At 46.4% G+C, this 25,126-nt stretch overlaps 1 protein-coding gene across 1 annotated transcript in view; it reads right to left on the bottom strand.

Annotated features, from left to right (window-relative positions):
* Nucleotides 1-17,347: 17,347 nt before the first annotated feature.
* MYOM2 (myomesin 2) overlaps nt 17,348-25,126 on the bottom strand; it is an 83,575-nt gene continuing 75,796 nt past the window's right edge. The window contains exons 28-32 of the mRNA XM_054561155.2: nt 21,932-22,095; nt 21,644-21,680; nt 20,429-20,451; nt 19,366-19,421; nt 17,348-18,137 (exon numbers count right to left, since the gene is read on the bottom strand). Coding sequence (XP_054417130.2) covers nt 17,820-18,137; nt 19,366-19,421; nt 20,429-20,451; nt 21,644-21,680; nt 21,932-22,095 — 598 coding nt within the window. The 3' untranslated portion in view covers nt 17,348-17,819. The remainder of the gene's footprint in view (nt 18,138-19,365; nt 19,422-20,428; nt 20,452-21,643; nt 21,681-21,931; nt 22,096-25,126) is intronic.

Here is a 25,126-nt window from a genome sequence, read left to right as displayed (position 1 = left end):
TATAGTTCAATAACATACACTTTGATAGCTTAGAAAGTAAGCTCCGTACAGAAACTGATGCTCATCTTTGGGGAGTGTCTTGGACACATATCAGGGTTAAAGAACACATATGCCAGACATTGCTACTAGAAACCATGTCTTCAGCCTAGAAAATAGAACTAACTGGACTGCTGCAAGCACCATGTCCCCCCATGAAGGAGTCTGGATGTATGAATAAAGATGCCTCTGCCTCACCCTTCAAAAACCCACTACTTAATGAAAGACACACATTCACACATCCCTTTCCCATAAACATTCCCGATGCTTCCCCTTTGAGGAAAATGGCAGACAAGGATAGTATAGAAAAATTCTTCCTACAAACAGCTAGAAATGCTATTACTTCAGTGGTTTGGTTTTTGTTTGCTTGTTTTGTGATACTTGAAAGACTGAAGTTCTCAGTGGTAGGAGAGAGGGTTGGAGCAGGAAGAGCTGAGAATGTCAGCTGAGCCAAGCTCGCTGGGCTACGTGGCCGACCAAGATATGCTAACAGGATCCTATGGCCAAAAAGGGCAGGTCAGCATTACATGCCAATTAGAAGGGGGCCAAAGTCCAGACACTGGCAACCCCTACTGCTGGCGGGGATGTGGAGCAGCAGGAGCTCTCACCCACTGCCATGGGAATGCAAAATGGGGCGGCCACTGTGGAAGACAGTATGGCTTCTTACAAATCTAAATAGACTTATACCATACAATCCAGCAGTCCCACCATACACTCTGGCAATCACACCATTCAATCCGGCAGTCACACCATACAATCTGGCAGTCGCACCACACACTCTGGCAATTACACCATTCAATCCGGGAATCACACCACACACTCCGGCAGTCACACCACACACTCTGGCAATTACACCATTCAATCCGGGAATCACACCACACACTCTGGCAGTCACACCACACACTCCGGCAGTCACACCACACACTCCGGCAGTCCCACCACACACTCCAGCAGTCACACCACACACTCCGGCAGTCACACCACACACTCCAGCAGTCACACCACACACTCCGGCAGTCACATCATTCAATCTGGCAGTCACACCACACACTCCAGCAGTCACACCACACACTCCAGCAGTCCCACCACACACTCCGGCAGTCACACCACACACTCCAGCAGTCACACCACACACTCCAGCAGTCACACCATTCAATCTGGCAGTCACACCACACACTCCAGCAGTCCCACCACACACTCCGGCAGTCACACCACACACTCCGGCAGTCACACCACACACTCCAGCAGTCCCACCATACACTCCGGCAGTCCCACCACACACTCTGGCAGTCCCACCACACACTCCGGCAGTCGCACCATACAATCTGGCAGTCACACCACACACTCCGGCAGTCACACGCCTTGGTGTTTACCCAAAGGAAGTGAAACATATTAACACAAAAACCTGCCCATGGATGTTTCTATGCGTATTTAGAATTATGACAGTTTCCTGTTGGAATAGTCCTTTTACCATTGTATAATATCCCTCTTTGTCTTTCTTAACTGTTGTTGCTTTAAAGGTTGTCTGATATAAGAATAGCTGCTTCTACTTGCTTTTGGTGTCCATTTGCATAGAATATCTTTTTCCATCCCTTTTAAGTGTATGTGAGTCCTATGTGTTAGGTGAGTCTCCTGAAGACAGCAGAAAGAATATAAAATTTTTAAATCACAAGACAATACTATGGAAATTCAATTGTAATGAGTTGGGTAAACCTATACAAAATGATCATTTTAAAAATATATTATAATTGTCTCAAAATAAATAAAAAGAATAACTAGTCCTATAACCTTTTGTGAAAGCAAACCACAAAACAACATAAGCCCTAGATCACATTACAAGTGATTTCCACCAAACTTTCAAGGAAGACCTAATCTATGATTGATGCCAAAACCAGAAACGGTAGAACTTTAATTACAGGAAAGATAAATGCAAACATTTCCAATAAAACATTTGCAAATATGTCAGCAACATTTATACATACATCATGAGCCCAATAGTTTAACAAGAGTATCCATGAATATAATTTAATACATTAACCAGACTAAAAGAGAAAATAGGAAGATAAGTATTGCAGTAGCTCTGATAAAATATTGAAGAAATTTAATGACCATTTGCCACTTTTAAATGAACACAAGCAACTCTTAGCCACTAGGAGCAGGAAGGAACTCAATTATCCTAACGAGTGGAACCACCAAAAGCTTACCAGGAGCCTCACTCTAGCTAAACGTCAGAAACATCCCCCAGGTGTGCTTGGTGCAATATTCTCTCCTTTTGGAGGTTGCCAAGCTTACCAAAAGCTTACCAGGAGCCTCCCTCTAGCCAAATGTCAAAAACATCCCCCAGGTATGCTTGCTGCAATGCTGTCTCCCATTGGCTGTTACCAAGCTTACCAAAAGCTTACCAGGAGCCTCCCTCTAGCCAAACATCATCAGAAACATCCCCCAGGTGTGCTTGCTGCAACACTCTCTCCTCTTGGCTGTTACCAAGCTTATCAAAAGCTTACCAGGAGCCTCACTGTAGCCAAACACCAGAAACATCCCCCAGCTGTGCTTGCTACAATACTCTCTCCTCTTGGCTGTTACCAAGCTTATCAAAAGCTTACCAGGAGCCTCCCTCTAGCCAAACATCATCAGAAACATCCCCCAGGTATGCTTGCTGCAACACTCTCTCCTCTTGGCTGTTACCAAGCTTATCAAAAGCTTACCAGGAGCCTCACTGTAGCCAAACATCAGAAACATCCCCCAGGTGTGCTTGCTGCAACACTGTCTCCTCTTGGCTGTTGCCAAGCTTACCAAAAGCTTACCAGGAGCCTCCCACTAGCCAAACATCATCAGAAACATCCACCAGGTGTGCTTGCTGCAATACTCTGTCCTCTTGGCTGTTGCACTGGACATTTAACCTGAGAATGTAACACAAAAAATAAAACTCAGGAGAATTGTAAAGAAAGAAAGGAAATTGTTATTTGCAGTCGATATGGTCATCGACATAGAAAAGCAAAGCAGATCAAAAGTCATTAGCCCTAACGACAGAGTAAAGCAACGACAAGGACAACGCCATCCCAGAGTCATCACCCGAGTCACACGCGTCCACTGTGTTCAAAAATGCAGAGACCTCTGTTGCACACAGAGCAGCACAGGGGCCACAGGAGAAACTTCACAGCCTTTCCAGAGAGCAATTCGGCAATCCCTGCTGAAGCTGGCGCATCATTTCTTCCACCCAGCAGTTCCGCGTTTACACTTAGAAAACTCTCATAAATATTCACAAAGAGGTGTTAATAAAGATGTTTGCTGAATTCTACTTACGGTATCAAAATTAGAAACAACCTAATTATTTCTCAGTAGAAAAATATAGAACTACTTAGGCGGATAAAGAATAAAAAGAGGGCTGGGCGTGGTGGCTCACGCCTGTAATCCCAGCACTTTGGGAGGCCAAGGCGGGCAGATCACCTGAGGTCAGGAGTTTGAGACCAGCCTGGCCAACTTGGCAAAACCCCGTCTCTACTAAAAATACAAAAATTAGCATGGTGTGGTGGCGGTCGCCTGTAATCCCAGCTACGCAGGAGACTGAGGCAGGAGTATCGCTTAAACCCAGGAGACAGAGGTTACAGTGAGCCAAAATCTTGCAACTGCACTTCAGCCTGGGCAACAGAGCGAGAATCTGTCAGGAAGGGAAGGGAAGGCGGGGCCAGGGGCCGGGGGCAGAGAAGGAAGAGGCAAGAGAATGTTATGTACCAACTTCAAGCAAGACAGTGGTAAATTCTGGAGTGGAAGAGGGAAAGGATAGGCGTCCAGGTTTAACGACTTCGAATATTTAAGTGTGAACACACGTGCCTGTGCATTTCCCTGTCACGTTTTTCTGAAGTGTTCTAAGTGTTTTTAAATTTTTAATTATAAAACTATCAAACTAAAATAGATCAATGCATAGCAAACACGGATGGGAGAGAAGGAGAAATGGAGGGAAGAAAAACAAAGAGAAGAGAGTACCCCAGCAAAAATTTCCAAAATTATCCTTTAGAATTTACAAAGTGGCACAGTTGTTCTTGATTTGGTTATATACAGACAGAACAAGCTCATCTGGGTTGATAAATTATAATATATGCAGCAGTGTTTGCTTTAATATGTACCAGGGCTGATTTACAGGTTATTTTTAACTAGATATTTCCTCAAATGTCTCTAGTCCTGCCAGGTGGGCTAATAAGAACGAATCTAGCAGAGGCTCTGACGTGATTTGCTTCGATTTGTTTATACTTTAGGTAATATTGATGAAGCACCTGTCGTGGGCCAGGCAGAACTCTCAGAGCAAAGATGCAGCCGTGAAGAACACAGGTGTGCTGCCCTCATGGAGCCACGGTGCATAAATAGTAAGGATGGTGTGTGTTAACTGCCTGCATGTTTGCAATAGTGCTGTAAGCTAACTGGAAAACAGAGTTAGTCAGTGTAAACATTTCTTCTATGACCTTGTTCACATTCACTCTTTTGCTCAGTAAATCCTTTGCTCATTAATAATTCTAAACAAAATTTACCTTGGTGCCAAACTAAGTTATCTCACATTTCACATTAAAGGGCCCAAAGAAAGTGAGATTGTGCCAGCATTGTGCATATCAGTTAATAACGTGAACTCTTGCTGTAATAACGCAGTGTCCACCCACTGATGTATTGCTTGATTCCAACCCCTAGTGAGCAGCTATTCTGTGCACTGGTAGCACTAAGAGGCAGAGGAGCCCAGGGCTGGGTGGCCTCAAATGCTCAGGGAATGAGCGATGGAATGAATGAATGGTGTCACTGCTTGGATAGAGGTAGGAAGTATTTTCTCAAAACACTGTAAAGCAGGTAGCAATGGTGTAGACATGGAACATTTTTTACAAGCAAGACATCTTTTACAAGACATGGAACATTTTTTACATGGAACATTTTTTACAACATTTCTAAAAGCAGCACATCTTTCTCTCCAGCCCTCCACCCACTGCTTTCCCCTGGCTGTTCTCTGTCTGTCTTTGAGCAGGCTCTGGCTCCGGGGTAACGTGGGGTGTGCATCTCTGAGGGTGGTTGTGAGGTTTAAATGCACTAATTCTGGCCGGGTGTAGACATGGAACATTTTTTACAAGCTTGCTTATGGCCAGGCGGGGTGGCTAACACCTGTAATCCCAGCACCTTGAGAGGTCGAGGCCAGCAGATGGCTTCAGCCCAGGAGAGACCAGCCTGGGAAACATGGTGAAACCCTATCTTTACTAAAAATACAAGAACTAGCCGGGCATGGTGGTGCGTGCCGGTAATCCCAGCTACTCTGGAGGCTGAGGCATGAGGATGGCTTAAGCCTGGGAGGCAGAGGTTGCAGGGAGCCCAGACTGAGCCCCTGCACTCCAGCCTGGGCAACAGAGGGAGACTCTGTCTCAAAATAAACAAATAAATTTAAAAATAAAAGCCTCCTTGTACTCAGGTAGCCTAGTTGACAGATAAATAGAAGGACTTGGGTTTTTTTCCTCTTTGTTTCAATGTTTAAAAGAAAAACATGGAAATACATACCTGCAAGTTTTCCTCTATTTGGGCAAAAGAACTGAAGCCATACTGAAAACAGCCACTCTGTGACAGCAAACGGCAGCCTGGAGGTGGGGTTGGAAGGTTCCCACTTCCGGAGCGGGCTCTGCCCATTTGATGGAGCAGGCTCTGCTGATGCAGGCCCCACCCACCTGGTGGAGCTTGCCACGCCCACCCAACAGAGGGCCACGCCCACCCGCTGAGGCAAGTTTCTAGGTTCCCTGTCCCTCTGGCTGGCTGCAGCCTGCCTTAGGCTACCACAACAAGCATACAATCCCTTTCCCAGCAAGAAGGTCTGTACTGGGCCCAGGCTCCCTTCTGTGCCTCCAGGGAGCTTTGAGGTCGCTGGTGCCAGAGCTCCAGAAGATTTAGTCTTATTTTGCTCCTAGGTCTACACCCTGTTGCTGTCCCCACTGTCCTGACATCCAGTCTGGCACTTCCTCAGCACCTGGCTGGGAGGCACTCTCTGCCTCATTAGCGAGCTCACCTGGGCTGGGTCCTGGGTGCTTCTCCCTCTTGTCTGGGCCTGATTTCTGCCGGTTGCAGGTGAGTCCTGCAATATTAGGATTTACCTGCTCAAATACCACCACTTCTTAGTTTCTCACTGAGTGGGGGCTCCAAGACCAGCCATCCTCATTAGTATGGTGACCTGTTGCTTTAAACGTTGTTAATGATTTGACTAGGATATGGGAATGAAGAGGAAACAGACAAATGGTGAGGGCTGCTGTTACAGTCGTGTGTCTGAACTGATGGTGCAGCCTCTGTTACCACTGAACCAAGAGAAGATCTCTAATGGACTTGAGAGTTCTGCAAACTGATTTGGACAAGGAGCCATGAGTGGTCAGTGCAGAAGACCAAGGGCATGGGGTGTGTTTATTCCCAGACACCTACCTGATGGGCACAGCTGCGTTCAGCCCTCAGCACATCTAAAGGTTAGGAGCAGAGACTTTGAATTAGCTAGTCATCAAAATGAGAAAGACAAATTATAATGCCTTAAAATTTTAGATCTGAGAAGTAGCTTAGAAAACCTTTGAACCACGTGATTCTACCTGAAAAACAAAGACCCGAGAACCTTTGGGAGAGGACTCTTGTGGGAAAGAGCAACATACAAGCCGAAACCCGAGCCTGTGACCAAGAGGTGTGACCGGGGGCTGTGACTGGGGAGTGTGACCGAGGGGTGTGGGGGGTTGGGGGCCACAGCGGGGGAAAGCAGAGTTCCCTTGGGCACATGAATGGAGCTCAATTTGAGAACTGCTGACCCAACTTTTACAGAGAAGAAAACTGAGGCACAGAAAAAGAAAAGCAATTTGTCCAAGGGTGTGGTATTTGTCTGTTTTCATACTGCTATGAGGACTGCCTGAGACTGGGTAATTTATAAAGGAAAATGGTTGAATTGCCTCACAGTTCATCATGGCTGGGGAGGCCTCAGGACACTTACAATCATGGCAGAAGGCAAAGGGGAAGCAAGGTGCCTTCTTCACAAGGCAGCAGGAAGGAGAAGTGCTGAGTGAAGGGGGAAGAGCCCCTTGTAAAATCATCAGATCTCATGAGAACTCACTATCAGGAGAACAGCATGGGGGAAACCAACCCCATGATTCAATCACCTCCACCTGGTCCCTCCCTTGACACGTGGGGACTATGGGGATTCTGGGGATGACAATTCAAGATGAGATTTGGGTGGGGACACAAAGCTGAACCCTATCAGGTGCACAGCCAAGCCTCCAACAGAGCCAGGACCAAAGCTGGATTCTGTGTTCTTCCTGGTGCAGTCTGGGTTCATTGCTTTTTGACAGCAATATATTAAAAGAAATTATGTTTGTGTTACTGGGAAGTAGACTCACATCTTACTAACATAAAAGCAGGTATGAATGAATGTGAATGATGAACCAGACTGGAAGCAAAGAATTAAAGCAGCACGGAGGCAGTGAGGGGCTGGGTGTTTCTTTTGGTGTCATAAAGTTCAATCAGTTTGGGATCGTGTATTTTAATTTTCATTCTAATGTACCTTTTAAATATTCCCTTTTATTATTCCCCTTCAATACACCTTTTAAATATGACCCCTTTAAGAAATATGGTCATGATCCTACAGGTAAAATGATGTCTAAATAAGATATTCATCTATTTTTAAGCCAGTGAAAAATGAGACTATTATATGCAATCTTTCCCTCCATTCATTATTTAACTGCAGCTCAAAAAGGCAATTAAAAAAATAAAGATCATAAGTGTTGACCATGTTTAGCCTCTACAAAACAAAGGATAAGAGAAGTTTCTAATGGCTCCCAACCACTGCTTTTTCCCAAACATGAGAAAGTCTTTATGAAAATTGAGAGGCAGAACCACCACGGAGAAAATGCCCAAGGACAGATCAGGACACCGGGGTGAACACAGCTCCCTGAAGACCCAGAAACTCCTGACTCAGGTCCTGCCTCACCCTGTGATAGCTTTGCAGTATCATATGCTTAATGTGAAATATTTCAATGCTGTAATTTACTGCTTTGAAAAATGAGTGAGCCCGCTCCCTTTGACATGCCTCTTTGAAACATGGAATATTTAAAATTCATACCCAAACTTAATGTATAGATAGATCACGCATTTTTATGACTTTACTGATGTAATAAGAGCCTTGTAATATCTCAAAAGATATGTTTTATCCCTCCTAATGTGTATCATGTGCAGATTAAGAATCTATATTATTGCCTTCAAAATGACCTGCTATTTCCTGGAAACTGTAATTTGCTGGACCTGTCCTTGTCACTGGGGTAAGTATAATGCCTTTAATAATCTCCCACTCACTAAGTGATGTGTTTGCATCAAAAAGACGGATCTGGCTTGGCGGCGGGGCAGGCGCTCCGTGTCTGTTCTCCCAGTGACATCTAGAGGCTTCACAGAGCCTGGAGCAGAGTGCAGCAGGTTAGAGGACTTTTCTCCAGGTTCACTGAATTTAGTCATAAGAATGTTTTAAAGGCTGAGAATGAGAGCATTTCAGGGCATGATTGCCCTATAGCATGACTCCCAAGGGGGGCAGACAGAAACCGGGTGAGAGGCAGCATCCACAGGAAAGGGTCTGGCCGAATCCTATGAAGACACAGAGAAGCCACTGAGAGCTTTCCCATAAACTACCACCCTCAGTTGAGCTCAAAACTCCAAGCCACTGCGAACCAGCCTCGGGAAGGCTTTTATACAGAGTTCCTTTTCTAACAAGGTAGGCATCAAAGGTGATCTAAGAGAAGCAAGTGTGTTTTAAAAAACACCCTCATGCCTGTAATCCCAGCACTTTGGGAGCTGTAGGCAGGTGGATCACCTGAGGTCAGGAGTTGAAGACCAGCCTGGCCAACGTGGTGAAACCCCATCTCTACTAAAAATGCAAAAAATTAGCCAGGTGTGGGGGCGGGCCCCTGTAATCCCAGCTACTTGGGAAGCTGAGGCAGAAGAATCACTTGAACCCAGGAGGCAGAGGTTGCAGTGAGCCGAGATCATGCACTCCAGCCTAGGCGACAGAGTGAGACTGTCAAAAAAAGAAAAAACAACAAAACAACAACAACAACAACAAAAAACCCACCCCAGGTGGCCCATGCTTTCAGCCCGAGAGTCTCAGAAGAAAGCGCAGAGGCCTGTGTGATTGGCCAACATCCAGCCCACCTGCCCCAGGCCACACTGTGCTTGAGAGAGAGAGCCGGAGCGGCCGGCAGGGGCATCTCAGCACCAGGGGCATCAGCTGCAGTTGACTCGACAGACTGCACACTGCCAGCCGAGGGCTCCACATTGAGTCACCTCCTGTGTGTTGTGGTGCGCATGTGCCCCTGATAGACAAAGGTAAACCTGGGTGTTGGTGATTTACTTTATATGGGAATCACAAATGCCATCTATAGTTTTATCTAGACATATGTGATGGAGATACATACTTTGACCAGTTGTGTTAATTATTGCCAGCAATGTATGCAAAAGTCAACTTTCTACTCCTAGGGGGACAAAACAATTTTGAAAGCAATGAGGAACAAGCCCAACTTTCCAACAGCCTCATTTTAAAAAGTGAATGTGGAGAGGAGGCCTAAAGACAGAACAGATATATCCCTCAACATCTATAAGACCACATACAAGTGGGACAGGAGGAGAGACCCGCACTCCACATAAAAACTTCCATGAAGATAAACGGTAAACAGCGAAACAGGAGAGGGAGCCCAGAAACACACCCGTGCACGTATGGTTGACGGTGTTTGACAAAGGTGCTGAAAACACACAATGGAGAAAGGACAGTGTCCTCAATCAACGGTGTTGGGGAAACTGGATCTCCACAGGCAGAGGGTGAAATTGTCCGTTCTCAGACACCATATTCAAAAATCAACTCAAAATAGATTAAAGACTTCAACGTAAGACCTGAAACTTACATTTCAGGTACAGCTTATGTGAAGCTCTAAAAAGAAAACAGGGGAAAGCTCCATGACACTGGTCCAGGCAAAGATGTTTTTGGATATGACCCCAAAAGCACAGGAAACAAAAGCAAACATAAACAAATGAGATTACATCAAACGGAAAAGCTTCTGCACAGCAAAGGAAACAACAGAACAAAGAGGCTGAGGTGGGTGGATCACCTGAGATCAGGAGTTAAAGACCAGCCTGGCCAATATGGTGAAACCCCGTCTCTGCTAAAAATACAAAATTTAGCTGAGCATGGTGGCAGGTGCCTGTAGTCCCAGCTACTTGGGAGGCTGAGACAGAAGAATCACTTGAACCTGGGAGGTGGAGGTTGCAGTGAGACATCATAGTGCCACTGCACTCCAGCCTGGGTGACAGAGTGAGACTCTATCTCAAAAAAAAGGAAAAAATATTATCCAAAAATACATAAGGAACTCAAACACCTCAATAACAATAAAAGAAATAACTCAATTAAAAACTGGGGCAAAGGCTCAGAACAGACATATCTCAAAAGAAGATATCAGAATGGCCAATCTGAAAAAATGCTCAACATCACTAATCATCAGGGAAATGCAAATTAAAACCATAATGCACTGTCACACACACCTGTTCAGACGCTGTTGTCGAAAAGAGATGCCACGTGTTGGTGAGGGTGTGCAAAAGAGGAACCCCTTGTGCTTTGTTAGCAGGGATGTAAATTAATACAGCCATCCTGAGGAGCAGTGTGGAAATTCCTCAAAACACTACAAATAGGATTACCATACAACCCAGCAACCCCACCTCTGGCTATGTACCCAAAGGAAATAAAATGAGTGACTGGAAAAGAACCTGCACCCCCGTGTTCATGGAGTGCTGTTCACAGTACCCAAGATAGAAAAATCAACCTCAGTGTCTATCAAGGGATGAAAGGATAATGGAAATGTAGAAATGGAATACCAAAGTGAGCCTTAAAAAAGAAGGAACTCCTGTCCTTTGCGGCAACATGGATAAGCCTGGAAGACATTCTGCTAAGTGAAATAAGTCAGGCTGAGAAAGACAAATACCACATCTTCTCATTCATATGTGGAATCTAAAAAAAGTCAGACTCATACAAGTAGAGGGTATAATGGTGGTTAAATGGTGGTTACTAGAGGCTGGAGCGAGGGCTGGATGGAGAAAGGAGAGATGACGGTCACAGGGTACAAAGTTTCAGTAGGACAGGAGGGCTAAGCTTAGAGATTGATCTCACAGAGTGGTCAGTATAAGAGATAATAATGCATTGTGTATTTCAAAATTGCTGAAAGAGCAGAATTTCAGTGTTTTCACCACAAAAAAAAGGTCAGTATGTGAGGTGATGGATGTGTGAATTAGCCTGATTTAGTCATTCCACATTGTAAACATATAGCAAAACTTCACAGTTCACCCTATAAATATATACTAGTTATTATTTGTCAATTAAAAATAAAATATTAAAAAATAATCATGTAGACAAACACGCACAAAGAGGAATGGTAAAGAATGGCCTAAAATTGGGAGGCTGAGGTGGATGGATCACTTGAAGTCAGGAGTTCGAGACCAGCCTGGCCAGCATGGTGAAACCCTGTCTCTACTAAAAATACAAAAATTAGCCGGGCATGGTGGTAGATGCCTGTAATCCCAGACACTTGGCAGGCTGAGGCAGGAGTATCGCTTGAACCCGGGAGACAGAGGTTGCAGTGAGCTGAGATTATACTACTGCACTCCTGCCTGGGTGACAAAGTAAGAATTTGTCTTAAAAAAAAAAAAAGAAAAAAAAAGTTCTGTTCCTTTGTTGAATGTTGAATGTCATCATTACTGTAAGTGTACTTTTATGAAATTTAATTTCTAAATCTGCTTATGGTTTTTAATTTTCTAAGTCCTTAAAGTTCCCATGATGACTCCTACTGTACTCCTGGGTTAAAGGTTTTGTGGGAAAAAAAAAAAAAAAATGCAAGCTTGGCCAGGCACAGTGGCTCACATCTGTAATCCCAGCACTTTGGGAGGCCGAGGTGAGCAGATCATTTGAGGTCAGGAGTTCGAGACCAGCCTGGCCAGCACAGCAAAACCCCGTCTCTACTAAAAACATGAAAATCAGCTAGGCATGGTGGTGCTACCTGGGAGGCTGAGGCAGGAAAATGGCTTGAACCCAGGAGGCACAGATTGCAGTGAGCCCAGATCAATCATGCCATTGCACTCCAGCCTGGGCGACAGAGTGAGACACCATCTCACACACACACACACACACACACACACACACACACACACAAAGAAACAAAGAAAGAAAAAAGAAAAAAAAATTCACACTCTGCCATCAGCCACATATTTGTCACCCATGGAGTGAGGCTGGCGTGGTCCATACAAGCCCTGTCCATGGTGCATGTTTTCACTCTCAGCCATCGAAACACATACAGAATGATCCTCCTTTTCCGAAAATGTAAGTGCAGTTGTGATACAGCATAAGGAATAGGTCTTGGCTTAATGTTTGTACAGTAAAGAAACCTTGTGTGAATCCTTTAGAAAGTAGCCAATTTTAAAATAAATGGTATAAATGCCTCTTCGTTTATCTGCGGTACATCTCCCTGTTCCATATCCATCTAACATAAAGTGAGGTCTACTTAATCTTACAAAATAAATGGTGCCTCTGTTCCTGGGTCTCTCTCGGCACAAAGCAGCACTTCCTTCAACATGTCCTTCTGAGGCTTGAAAAACAACGTGGTTCCCAGTAAGGGATCTTGGGGTCATTTTCTAACCTTGCACAATTTCATTCTGGCCTGAGAAGGTCGAGTTGAAACAAATTAATTGGCTTCAAAATTATTCCTTAAAAATGGGATATGATCACTTCTCTGCCTTTGACTAAAATCAAGCATAAAAATTAGTCCATGAGCAGTCTTACTTTTATAAAATGCAAAATCCTTCTATTTCTCACATGAGCTGAACACACTAGCACATTCTCCAGGTAATAAGCAGGAATGAGTTAGTCTGCAAAAAATGTTTGTCTCACTCGTTAGCCCTCGCCTCCACTTTGGAAGCCAATGACTCCTAACATTGTTAGTTTGATGAACTATTGTTTTTTTTCATGCTGAGTCAAATTTCCACCATTTACACTCCCACAGACACAACCTTTACTCTCTTGGGCTCAGCATCTCCCAGGAAGATAACTTCTTCAGCTGGGCGCCAGCAATTTTTATCTAACAATTCTCAAGAGGTGGCCACAGAAGCTGTTGAACTGATAGACATTTTTCACAGATATTTGATTTATTTAAAAAGCCTCACTTCCACCCCCATGCCCCATATTTCATAATCCTGTGAATGCCGAACTCGTTCTTTCTGTAACTGAGCTCTCAGCATACACGTGCAGTCACACACCCGGGATGTGCAGTCACACCCCCAGACACAAAGTCACACCCCCAGGACGCGCAGCACCGATGGAGTCAGGAGAGCCCTCAGCAGGCCCCCAAAGGAGAACTGCTCCGTGGAACAGCTGGCCTGCGCTCTCCAAAATTACCCGCATCACTAATGACAAAGAAGGGTCTTCCAGAGAAGTAAAGCTGTGGCAACTACCCACCCAACACGTGAGCCCAAACCGCATCCTGGACTCCAGCTGGGGAACCCCTCCAGGGACATTATCGGGATGACTGGCAAGGTTAGCATATGGACTGCAGATCACGCCGCTGTGTGACGGTCGGGTCCCTCAACTTTAAGAGCTGTGCTGTGGAAACACAAGGGAACACTCTGCTCCTTGTTCTCGGGAAACAACCAAAGCACTAAGGGACAGAGAAGTGCGATGCCGACAACGTATGAAATGTATTTCCAAATGGCTCTAGGAAAATTTAATTTTTTCACAGAATCAATACCTCGGCAAATGACTGTGTACCCTCCCGGTGTCTTCCCGTTCCTTGCTTTGTGTCATCCTCACAGCTGTCAAATGAAACGACTCAGGCGACGAGCTCCGACCACCGCCCGCCCCATGCTGGGCGTTCGCTGCCTCCACTGCCACACGCACAGATTCTTAAAAAGCGATGAAAGGGCGGAACACTTCCTCCGAGAGAGGTAAGCCCGTTACTTCCAGGGAGAGGCAGTGGGCGACCTAGATGTCTTCCCAGGTGCTCAGTTCTCTGCATTCTGCCCTGAGGGAGCCAGGGGTGATCCAACTGGCATCACATATCTTGAGACATTCATTTGCATAAACACAGCGGCACCCAGATCTCGGCTTCTAATCCCGCCCTGCAGTAAAAGGAACCAGGGTCCTTGGAGAAATGGGTCTAGGACTGGGGCAGGGAACACACAGATGAGCCTGGGTGTCCTGCAGCGCCAGAAAATCAGGCTGTGCCCAAAGAGGCAGCTGTGAACAGACACAGGAGGCCGGCAGAAAGGGCTCCCTGTGGCCAACACTGGAAAAACCTGAGCAAGAAAGTAGGCCGGGCGCAGTGGCTCACGCCTGTAATCCCAGCACTTTGGGAGGCCGAGGCAGGTGGATCACCTGAGGTCAGGAGTTAAAGAACAGCCTGGCCAACATGGTGAAACCCCGTCTCTACTAAATATACACAAATTAGCTGGGCATGGTGGCAGGTGCCTGTAATCCCAGGTACTGAGGAGCCTGAGGCAGGAGAATTGCTTGAACCTGGGAGGCAGAGGTTGCAGTAAGCCGAGATTGCGCCACTGCACTTCAGCCTCAGCAACAAAGGGAGACTCTGTCTCAAATAAAAAAGAAAGAAAGAAAGAAAGAAAATGCACGGCGGAACGTGGGTCACATCCCAGAGATGAAATAGAGCACGAGAGTCCATGCAGATGTCAGTAAATGATGGGATAAATAAATAAATAGGGAGAGGAGACAATCTTTCTTGCAGAAGAATTACAAATAGCAGAGGTAGATGCTCCTGCTCCGAGAGGTGAACGTGATTCCACGCTCTTGCTTCTTTGAGGGTGGCCTGGGCTGAGACAGGCTCCCAAGGAACAGAAGGAGAAGAGGAAAAAGCAGGCATTTCATGGGAGACAGCAGGCAGACATCACCTGAGCAAGTGATGAAGGTTAGCCGATGTCGGGCACCCCACGTGACTCCTCTTCCCAAAAGCACACACCCCCAATCTCATCGCAGGAAGATCGTCTTCCCTGGACTGGGGACCTGGATTGGGGAACATCCTACAAGATAACCAGCAAGCCTCTTCAAAGCCACTCAGGTCATGAAAGGCAAGGACAGACAGAAACTGTCGCAGGCTGGAGGGGCTGGGAGACGTGAACAGCAAATGCATCTGGTGTCCTCGATGGGTCCTGGGACACAGAGAGGGCACTGGGGGAAACCCAGCAAGGTCTGAAGTCCACCTGGAGGTGAGGCCATCGTCTCGCCCCACAGCAACATGAGAGGTGAACACACAGTCTTGTGTGGAGTCCACTGGGGCTCTCTGCGCTGTTGTAAAGACACTTTGCTGCATGTCTAAGACTATTTCATTATTTAAAAAAAAAAAACTTCTTTTAAAAAAATTATAACTCAAAACCAGGGAGGCAGTAAAATGCTCAGCGGTTGAAGGGAAGATTTTTAGGGCAGAGAAAAGACTGTGCATGATGCAACAATAGTGGACCTGAGTCCTGATCACCTGACCAAACCCACAGAGCCAACAGCACCAGGAGTGAGCCCAGGGTAAACTCCAGCCCCTGGCAATGGTGACACGTCAGTGTGTGTGCAGTGATTGTAACAAGCGCCAGAAGCGAGCCCAGGGTAAACTCCAGCCTGTGGCGATGGTGACGTGTCAGTGTGGGTGCAGTGATTGTAACAAGCGCCAGAAGCGAGCCCAGGGTAAACTCCAGCCTGTGGCGATGGTGACGTGTCAGTGTGGGTGCAGCGGTTGTAACAAGTGCTGGGGGTGAGCCCAGGGTAAACTCCAGGCTGTGGCGATGGTGACATGTCAGTGTGGGTGCAGCGGTTGTAACAAGTGCTGGGGGTGAGCCCAGGGTAAACTCCAGCCTGTGGCGATGGTGATGTGTCAGTGTGGGTGCAGTGGTTGTAACAAGCGCCGGGGGTGAGCCCAGGGTAAACTCCAGCCTGCGGCAATGGTGACGTGTCAGTGTGGGTGCAGCGGTTGTAACAAGCACCGGGGGTGAGCCCAGGGTAAACTGTGGCCCCTGGCGATGGTGGCACTTCAGTGTGGGTGCAGCAGTTGTAACAAGCACCAAGAGCAAGCCCAGGATAAACTGGCTTGCAGCGACGGTGACGTGTCAGTGTGGGTGCAGCGGTTGTAACAAGCCCACCCCTCTGGTGGGAGGTGTTGGTAGTGGGGGAAGCTGTGGTGGGGTAGGGGTTGGAGTGGAGATCTCTACCTTCCTTTTAACTTTGCTGTGAACCCAAAACTGCTCAAAAAGGGGGTCTATTAAAAATAGTACATACGGCTTCAAGAAATTCACAACCATTTGAATTCTTTCCCATGAACCACGACTGCTAAACAAAAATGACTGTTTAAACTGGAAAATAAACAAAATCTGTTTAACTAAATCAAGGTCAAATTGAGACTGTCTGTGCCTACCCTTGCCAAGCTTTGGAAAATGCGGCTCCACCACGCAATAAGAACAAACTCCGCTAAAGTTCACCTGCACGACAGACAAGGGAGAAATAATAAAAATAAAATTCTTGCTGATACTCACTTTACTGCCATGGAAACCAGCTCAGCCAGCTTTATGTTATTGAGGACACATTTAATTCTCAGGATTTGTATTATTACCTTAGAAAAATATAACAAAATCTCATAAAATTTGGATTGCCCTTAATGACACAGAAAGGTAAAACATTCTTAATTATCAAAGCTTTTTCTGTTATAAAGCAACAATAAAACCAAAATATTGAAATGGGATTTTTATGCCAGAAGAATTTCAGCCTCTTTCCAAACAAAGGAAGAAAAAGTTCAAAGAGAGGGTATGTTCCTCCTAAGCATGTTTTTTAACTTCACCAAGAGGCCTTGTGTAGGCAGCCAAGTTTTTATTTTTCCTCCATGACTACTACAGTGATCATTCCAAATGAGTGCCTTCTTTCTTTTGAAATCCCTTCCTAATTCATTAGCACACTAAAAAAGAACAGAGCCATCTATGCATTTTGTTTTCCTCTACAGAGACTTTTAGATGCATGGTATTTCTAAGCCTTGCACAAAACGCACACTTCTTAGGACTGGCATGTCTTGGGTGCCGCTGGGGGCCGACAGCCCAGCCTCGTGGGTCGGAGGGGCTTTGGGGGTGTGATTCACCATGCCCTGCTCTCTGGAGTGTGAGTGCGCTGTCTGCACCTCACCAGCCGTGAAAGTGCATGATAACCCATAATTAAACAAGCCAGGAGGGTGAGCAGGTGCAGGTAGGTGTGATTTGGTACAGGAAAACCACAACAAGGTGATTTTTAAAGTTTTATTTGCCTAAAGCAAGAGAAAACAAGCTTAACCAGGTAACACATGCTTCAAAGGCTCCACAGCCAGGATTTCAGAGATGCTAGATCTCGCGGCCCCCAAAGAGAAGCACGGTAGCTTCACACAGACCGCCACATGCTGCACACGTCCGGGTGCCACGCCCATGTGCCCACACCCGTGAAAACGCTAGTGTGTTGTCTGCCAACCCATTCTGTCAGGCATCTGCCATCCACCCTCGTGTAAATACACGTTGTTCAGTCTTGTGGAAAACATTAGCTTTCTCCCTTAGACGGGTATAAAATATTCATCACCAAATGCAAAAATCAAAAGCACAATGTGTGATCAACTATCAGCCCATACAGGACGCCACTGGGACGCCGGCCGCTCCTTTGGAACAAGCACACAGCATTCCTGTCTCTGCCAAGCATATTTTCCCATCTCCAGGCTAGGAAAATGCCTTCACTGGCCTGGCGCTGAGGCAGACGCCGGGATGAGCTTGGGCTTGGCTTGCTGGGGCGGGGCCATGTCTGGGATCTTCTCCCCGTATTTGTACACGCTCACCGTCACGTCAATCTTCTCCCCGCCATACTTGTTCTTGATGTTGATGCTGTACTTGCCCGAGTCCTCGGAGGTCACGCCTTTGATGGTCATGCTGACGTACTTGGCCTGCTCCACCTTCACTGAGAAGTGCTCACTGAGCTGGATGTCCTGGTCGTTCTTGAACCAAACCACTTCGGGGTCAGGGTTTCCAAACACCGTGCAGGTTAGATTCAAGGTCTTTGGAAGGAAGAGGTTGGTGGAGAAGGAAGAGTTAGAAAAAGGAAAGTCATATCACCCCCTCAGACGGTGCGCTCCAGGTCACACTCAGTTATATTTATTGGTCCTTCAATCATTTGTTCAGCAACAAGGCTTTATGTACATGACAGCCGCTCTAGACAGAACAGCCAGAGGACAGCAGCGAACAGGTTCACCACTTCACAGGGGAGCTCATAAAAAAATCAGTGAGCATGTGTCCTATTCTTAGCTTTTATCCATAGCCCAAGTCAGCTAAAGAATTCGAAAGTAATTTAATTAAGCTCTATGTTTTATAGCAGATATATCCAGTCCGCTCCCAAATTTCCTTTCTATTTAGACTTATGGATCCCTCTTACCAGTTCCTCTGGCAAACCCAATGAATATATTGTTTTATAACCGGTAAATTGGAGGCAAAAAAAATGCATTCTTGAAGCTTAGTTAAAACATGCCTAGGATAAAGTAAAACGATTGCTAATTTCTCAATTACATCCTTAAGATGAGATCTCAAGAGCTCTCTAGGCTTCCTTTAGCTACTAAAGAAGAGGTCTATAAATTTTTGTCTTTTGGCCTAATAAAATTCTCTGAAGTATCTCTGTCCCTGTGACATTGAGTTAGACCCACTGAAGCAACCAGAGAAGTATCAATTAGATATCAATAATTCTCCTGACAGGCAACAAATTAAACTCCAATAAGTGGCTTCCACGATGTGTTCCACAATGACCTTGAGAATAGGAACAGAGATTTTTTTTCCTTCGTGTTGTAAAAGCTGTGCTGTTTCACACTGGAAGCGGGGGCTTGCACCTTCACACAGGCAGGCAGGTCATGGCGGGTGTGGCCACCTCATCCTGCAGTTGCTCCTCTGGGTGAATGGCCACAGGGGCAGGTGGCACTAGACCCTGGCAGACCCTGAGGGCCTAGAAACACCCACAGCCACAGCGCCTGCCTTGAGGTGCCTGAGTGGCACAATGTGTTCCTGTGAACACAGGTTTGTGGATTCGGAATGTTATGTGATTCCTTCCTTTGAGAATACAGGGGTTATTCCAAGCCATCCAGGAGAGGCAGGAAAGTTGGGGGGACTCTGGGTTCCCTGCAGGCTGAGTGAGGACACAGAAGCCCCTTACTGGGTTCCCTCTGCTGCGCCCCAAGTGGAAGGGTTGCGTCCATCGCACCGTGCTGACACCCCCACCCCGGCCGAGTTTAGAATCCTCACCTTCCCCTCCATGATGGTCACCACGTCAGGCAAGCCGCCAATCAACCTGCCCCGATCTGCAACAGGAAAGCACCTCGGTTAGGAAAACATCTGCGGGACGTTCCCGCGGAGCAGGGGCCATGTAAGCAGCAGTGGGTACCAAGGTGAACGTAGGGAGGAGCTTATGCTCAGGAGAGAGCGAGCACCAAAGAAAACGATGTATATGTTTACAGTTGAGGGATAAACCAAAGCCAAGGGAAGGTAGATGAGGAGAAAATAGACTCTGTGAAGGGGGGGGGGGGGTGAAACACTCCAGAGGAAATGTGAGATGGGGGCTGGGCTTGAAGGGTGAAGAATTCACCAAGCACAGATTCACCAAGGACAGAAGGCCTGGAGAGCCGCGTGTGTCCCTGAGTTGGGCAGAAAGTGACGGGGTCCTGGCCAGGTGCAGTGGCTCACGCCTGTAATCCCAACACTTTGGGAGGCCGAGGCAGGCAGATCATCTGAGGTCAGGAGTTAGAGACCAGCCTGGCCAACATGGTGAAACCCTGTCTCTACTAAAAATACAAAAATTAGCCGGGCATGATGGCGGGTTCCTGTAATCCCAGCTACTCAGGAAGTTGAGGCAGGAGAATCGCTTGAACCCAGGAGGCAGAGGTTGCAGTGGGCCGAGATCATGCCATTGCACTCTAGCCTGGGTGACAGAGCAAGACTCTGTCAAAAAAAAAAAAAGAATAAAGGAAGAAAGGGAGGGAGGGAGGGGAGGGGAGGCGAGGGACAAAGGGAGGGAAAGAAACTGAACAGGCCCTGGGTGTCTGGGCTGCAGGTTCTGCAAGGGAGGATGGAGGACAGGAGGGAGGGAGGGTGTCTGAGAGGTGACGGGGCTAAGGCTGAAAGCAGTGCAGGGACCAGTGGTGCAGGACATGGGGCTGCAGGACACGGTGCGGTGTTGGTGGCGTTGTTACTTCAGGGTGGGGGATTGCTGGTTATTATTTAATACACAAAGTTGGTACTCCAAAATATGGACCCTTTTGCCCCACCCAAAATAATTCACCATCCTGGTTACAATCTAACAAGTACTTACTCTTCTCTGCAAAAGCAGCAGCTCTAAAAGTTAAAGGAGGCAGAAAGGAGAGAATGAAAAGAGAGTATGAGAAAGTGCTTCCAACAAAATGCACAGCTGAGAGGCTCACTAGTGATGAGAGCAAAAGAAGAAGGAAATACGTTTGCATTCTCTTAGAAGAACATGTTCAGGTCACAGGATCCCAGGATGGATATCATCGATTTTTCCTCATGTTTCCCACTGCCCATTTGAGGTGGAAAATGCCCTATTATCCAGATGCTAAAACCCACAGAAAAGTTTAGCATTCCAGCTCACAGGTTGAAGAGATTTTTTTTTTCCACAAATTCACTAGATTGCACTGGAGACTTGAGATATTTTCGGAATTTGTCAGTTTCGCATCTATCTTGCTCGTCCCTGCACCCAGTCAACAAATCTTTATTAAATAAGCTAGCATGGGCCAAGGACTGCGGTCAGCTTCGGATATGCGAAAACTCGATGGTGCATTTGAAAACCCCAAATTTTCCTTAAAAAGTTGCTCTGTGTGATGTGCTGCTCTGATGATAATTGACAGAGCAGCAGCATCGCCATCTTTGACTAGCATCGCCATTTTAAGTTTTCCTTGATTAGAAACCGCCTAAGTCCAGCCCAAAAACATCAGCTTAAGGGCTAAGGTCAGCATGATCATAAACCACAAATGACACCTCCAACCAGAAACATACCAACCCTGGGATAACCTACCCTCCAATCAAAAACATTCCAACCCTGAGATAAGCTCCCCTCCAACCAGAGGCATTCCAACCTCACAATAAAACTCTCCTCCACACAGAAACATTCCCAGCCTGAGCCAGAACCCTTAAATACCCTTAGTCTGTAAGAGAAAGTGCTCCTGACCGAAATCGGCCAGAAGCCCCACTCAGGTTTATTCTCCAAAATAAACCTGTCTTTGACTGTTAATCTGCTTTGCGTGTTTCTTTCCTCTTTCTTCAACTCTCACAATAATGATTTCTGAAATTCATCCAGGGTTCCGATGACTCTGGACAGTCCGTTTATAAATGCATTTCTGGTTTAGGAGAATGCCCATCCCTCCACATACTGCACTGCTTAAACTTCTGTCCCAGGAACGGCTCTTTCTTTGGGTCACCCAGGCTTCCATACAGATTCCCACATGCAGCCAAAACGACTGGGACCCAACTGCCCCCAGGATGATACCATAGTAACTAAATACACAAATCTTACTTGAGTTGCTGGAATTCTGCAAATGCTTCATCAAAAGCTGTAAGGAAATAGTTCATACGTTACTAATCATTTCAGTGTTCGGATTTTATTTATTCACTCAAATATTCTACCACTGAATCTGGTTCATGAAAACTGATATATTAAAAAAATGAATAAACTCATGTTTTCATTTTCTCTAAATGAAAATCATAAATTCATAGTCTCCTGTATTCATATTGTATTCCCTCCCTTCAGCATCTAAATGGATTTTTAAGTAGGAAATTATTAAACGCTAAAGAATTCTCTTACCTTGTCCGGACAGGTCGAGGGAGCGTTGATGGTTATCTTTGCCATCAAAAATCTCAAAAGTGTATTTTCCTTTATCCTTCTCCGTCGGCTCACATATCTGCAGCCAGGCCATCTCTTCACTCCCCCCGATTCTCATACGCTCACTGGATGAGATCTTAGCATCTCTTTAAAATAGCAACAGGAACGTATCTGAGTTAAGAGTCTCCATGTCACACACACAATGTCTACAGGGCAATGTCCCTTTGCTGTGACAGCCTTCTCTAACTTGCTGATGCCAATGTCACAATAGATTATTCTGGCTGTTATGAATGTATTGACACATCAGTAACCCAGATCTGAAAACTTTCTAAAATTAAATGATACTTAATTTTTAAAGGTATATTATTTAATATATACTTGTCACAACATAATGGACTTAACATTACTCTATATAGTATGGTAGTTCCTCAAAAAATTAAAGCTAGAACTACTACATGATCCAGCAATCGCACTTGTGTAGATACCCCGAAGAACTGAACACGGGGTCTTGGAGAGAGATTGTCACACCCACATCCTTCGTAGCATCGTTCATGACTGCTCCGGTGGGGAAGCAGCCCAAACGTCCATTGGTGATGAACGGATCAATAGAATGTGGTCTGTAAATACATGAGGGAAATCCCAACAACTGCTGCAATGTGGATGAACTCTGAGGACATTTTGCTGAGTAAAATAAGCCTGTCACGAAGAGACAAATATGTACTCCTATGAAGGGCTTAGGGTAGTCAGATTCACAGAGACAGGAAGTAGAACTGTGGGTACTGGGGCTGGGGGAGGGGAATGGGGAGTGAGGGTTTAATGGGAACAGAGTTTCGGGTGGGAGGACGAAAAGGTCCTGGGTGGTGGTGGCTGCACAATGATGTGAATGTACTTAACACCACTGAACAGTACCCTTAAAGGTGGTTAAAATGCTAACTTTTACATTATGTGTATTATGCTACAATATTTTAAAGTTTAGACAAAAACAAGGTGCTCATACATTCCCGCCTTCTAAGGTTCCCACATCTGCAACATATACGGCCAAACTGTTTACTGCAGACAAAAGTGTATAAGTTATTTCCCAACATTATTTCAGTTTAGAGGGAGCCTGAGAGATCTGTGGAAGTCATAGTCAAGGGCGCAAGAAAACAGGACTGACTCCAGGGCCACACGAGAGCTGGAATGTGGACCTGTTTCTCTCAGGCACCAGCTCCAGAACAGCCGGAGCTCAGGGAAGTGGGCTGGGTGCACAGAGAGCCAGCTGTGCTGCTTGTGGCATCTTTCCTTACCCTTGCCGGCAACCAAGAATGCCTTGAGTTCCTCTGGGAAAAGGAATTCTCCAGCCCTCCTCACCATCATAGTCTTTTTCTCTGTTATTCTTTCCTTCAACAAATACATGTTAAGCCCATAATAAATGCATAGCTCAGGCCGGGTGTGGTGGCTCACACCTGTAACCCCAGCACTTTGGGAGGCGAAGGCAGGAGGAACACATGAGGCCAGGAGTTGGAGACCAGCCTGGACCACAAAGCAGACCCTGTCTCTACAAAAATACAAAAATTAGCCGGGTGTAGTGGCAAGCACCTGTAGTCTCAGCTACTCAGGAGGCTGAGGCAGGAGGACTGCCTGAGCCAGAGCCTGAGGAGGTCAAGGCTGCAGTGAGCTATGATCATACCACTGCACTCCAGCCTGGCCGACAGAGCGAGACCCTGTCTCAAAAAGTATTTATGTAAAAATAAATGCTTGGCTCTGTGTCCTGGTCTCTGGTGGTGGTGCTTGCAGTGTGTGTCGGAATCGAGTCTGTCCAGATAGAAAGTGGGAGTTCTGTGAAGGCACAGCAGGATCCTGGCGCACACCAAGCCGGAGTGACCGAAATGGCTGTTCCCAGGGATGGTTTTGTGGGATTGGCTTCAGCCTGAGACTTGGCCTCTCGGATCCTGGACAGAGAAGGGCGGATCTAACACTGCCCATGTGGGGTTGTTTTAGGAATCCAAGAAGATATGCTCAACATCTATTGAAGCAACTTTGGAACATAATTGATACACATTTGTCTACAATAATCAGGTTGGCCTCCCCTGTTACCGATGTGGGAGCGAGTTCATGCCGCCTTAGAAGGCAGGGCAGTGTGAGCACTTTGTTTCTATCTAAACTTTTAAAAACTGTGTTAGAATGCACATAATGTAAAAGTGACCCCTTTAGCCCTTCACAATATGTTAATTATCTCCCTTTTCCCGTAAGCTGCCCCTCCCCGGAAAGAGGCGGGAGAATCGGACCGGGCAATCCTTCAGGAATCTCTCAGTCCCGCATCTGCAATTCTGTACGTTGCTGACCCGGGAGCCTCACGAAGGCTGACCCCGCAGCAGAGCCCCAGGCTCTGCCAAGCTGCTCTCAGTCCACAGTCAGCACGGGATGCGTGGGGAGTAGGAGAGGGAAGGAGAAGCGATGAGGCCATGACCCCAGGATCCCAACACTCAGCAGCCAGAGCCGGCCGGGCCAAGAGTGCCATGTTTGCAAGCTGCAGGCTGGCGCTCACATTCGAGGTGACAGGGACTTGCCAGATTCTCCATCCGTGGTGTGGCTGAGGGCAGGTGAACATTAGTGGCCACACCAGCCGTCCTGTGAGCTCACAGCAGGTCGCTATTACTAAAGGGATTGATGGGCCATTCCAGCACTCAGACCTACTCATCCATGTATAAAAGGGAAATTAGACTTTACATGGTGATTCTCAGCTCTGCAGAAAAGAAAAACCTTGCACAGAACATATACCAGGCAGCGGATTAGCCACTCAATCCCAAACCCTGGCGTGCGAGGAGCAGCAAGAAGCCCATCTGTGCGGAGACCTGAAGGCAAAGAGACACTGACACACTGTAGGGACATCACAGCTTGACTAAGAAAGACTTCTTTATCCCCCCGGATGCACTTACAACTGGACACTTTACAGACCAATCAGCAAATTGGAAATTGCAGATCAATGGGGAACTGAGCCCACTGTAATCGTTTATTGACTAAATGTACCCCATCCAAGGAAACAGGGTTCAACAAGGGTGTGGAACTCTTCTGGTGAGAGTCAGAAAAACTTGTTTTGCCAACACTGATGGGCCTTAGTCATCTTGTCACCCTCTCTTGTTGGAACTGATGAGGGTCAAAGTTCAAACAAATGCACACACACACACACACGCACAC

The sequence above is a fragment of the Pongo abelii genome, chromosome 7 (assembly GCF_028885655.2).
Source record: "Pongo abelii isolate AG06213 chromosome 7, NHGRI_mPonAbe1-v2.0_pri, whole genome shotgun sequence".
NCBI lineage: Eukaryota > Metazoa > Chordata > Mammalia > Primates > Hominidae > Pongo > Pongo abelii.
The sequence above is the reverse complement of the archived record's forward strand: the minus strand, read 5'-3'. Positions and strand labels throughout refer to the sequence as shown.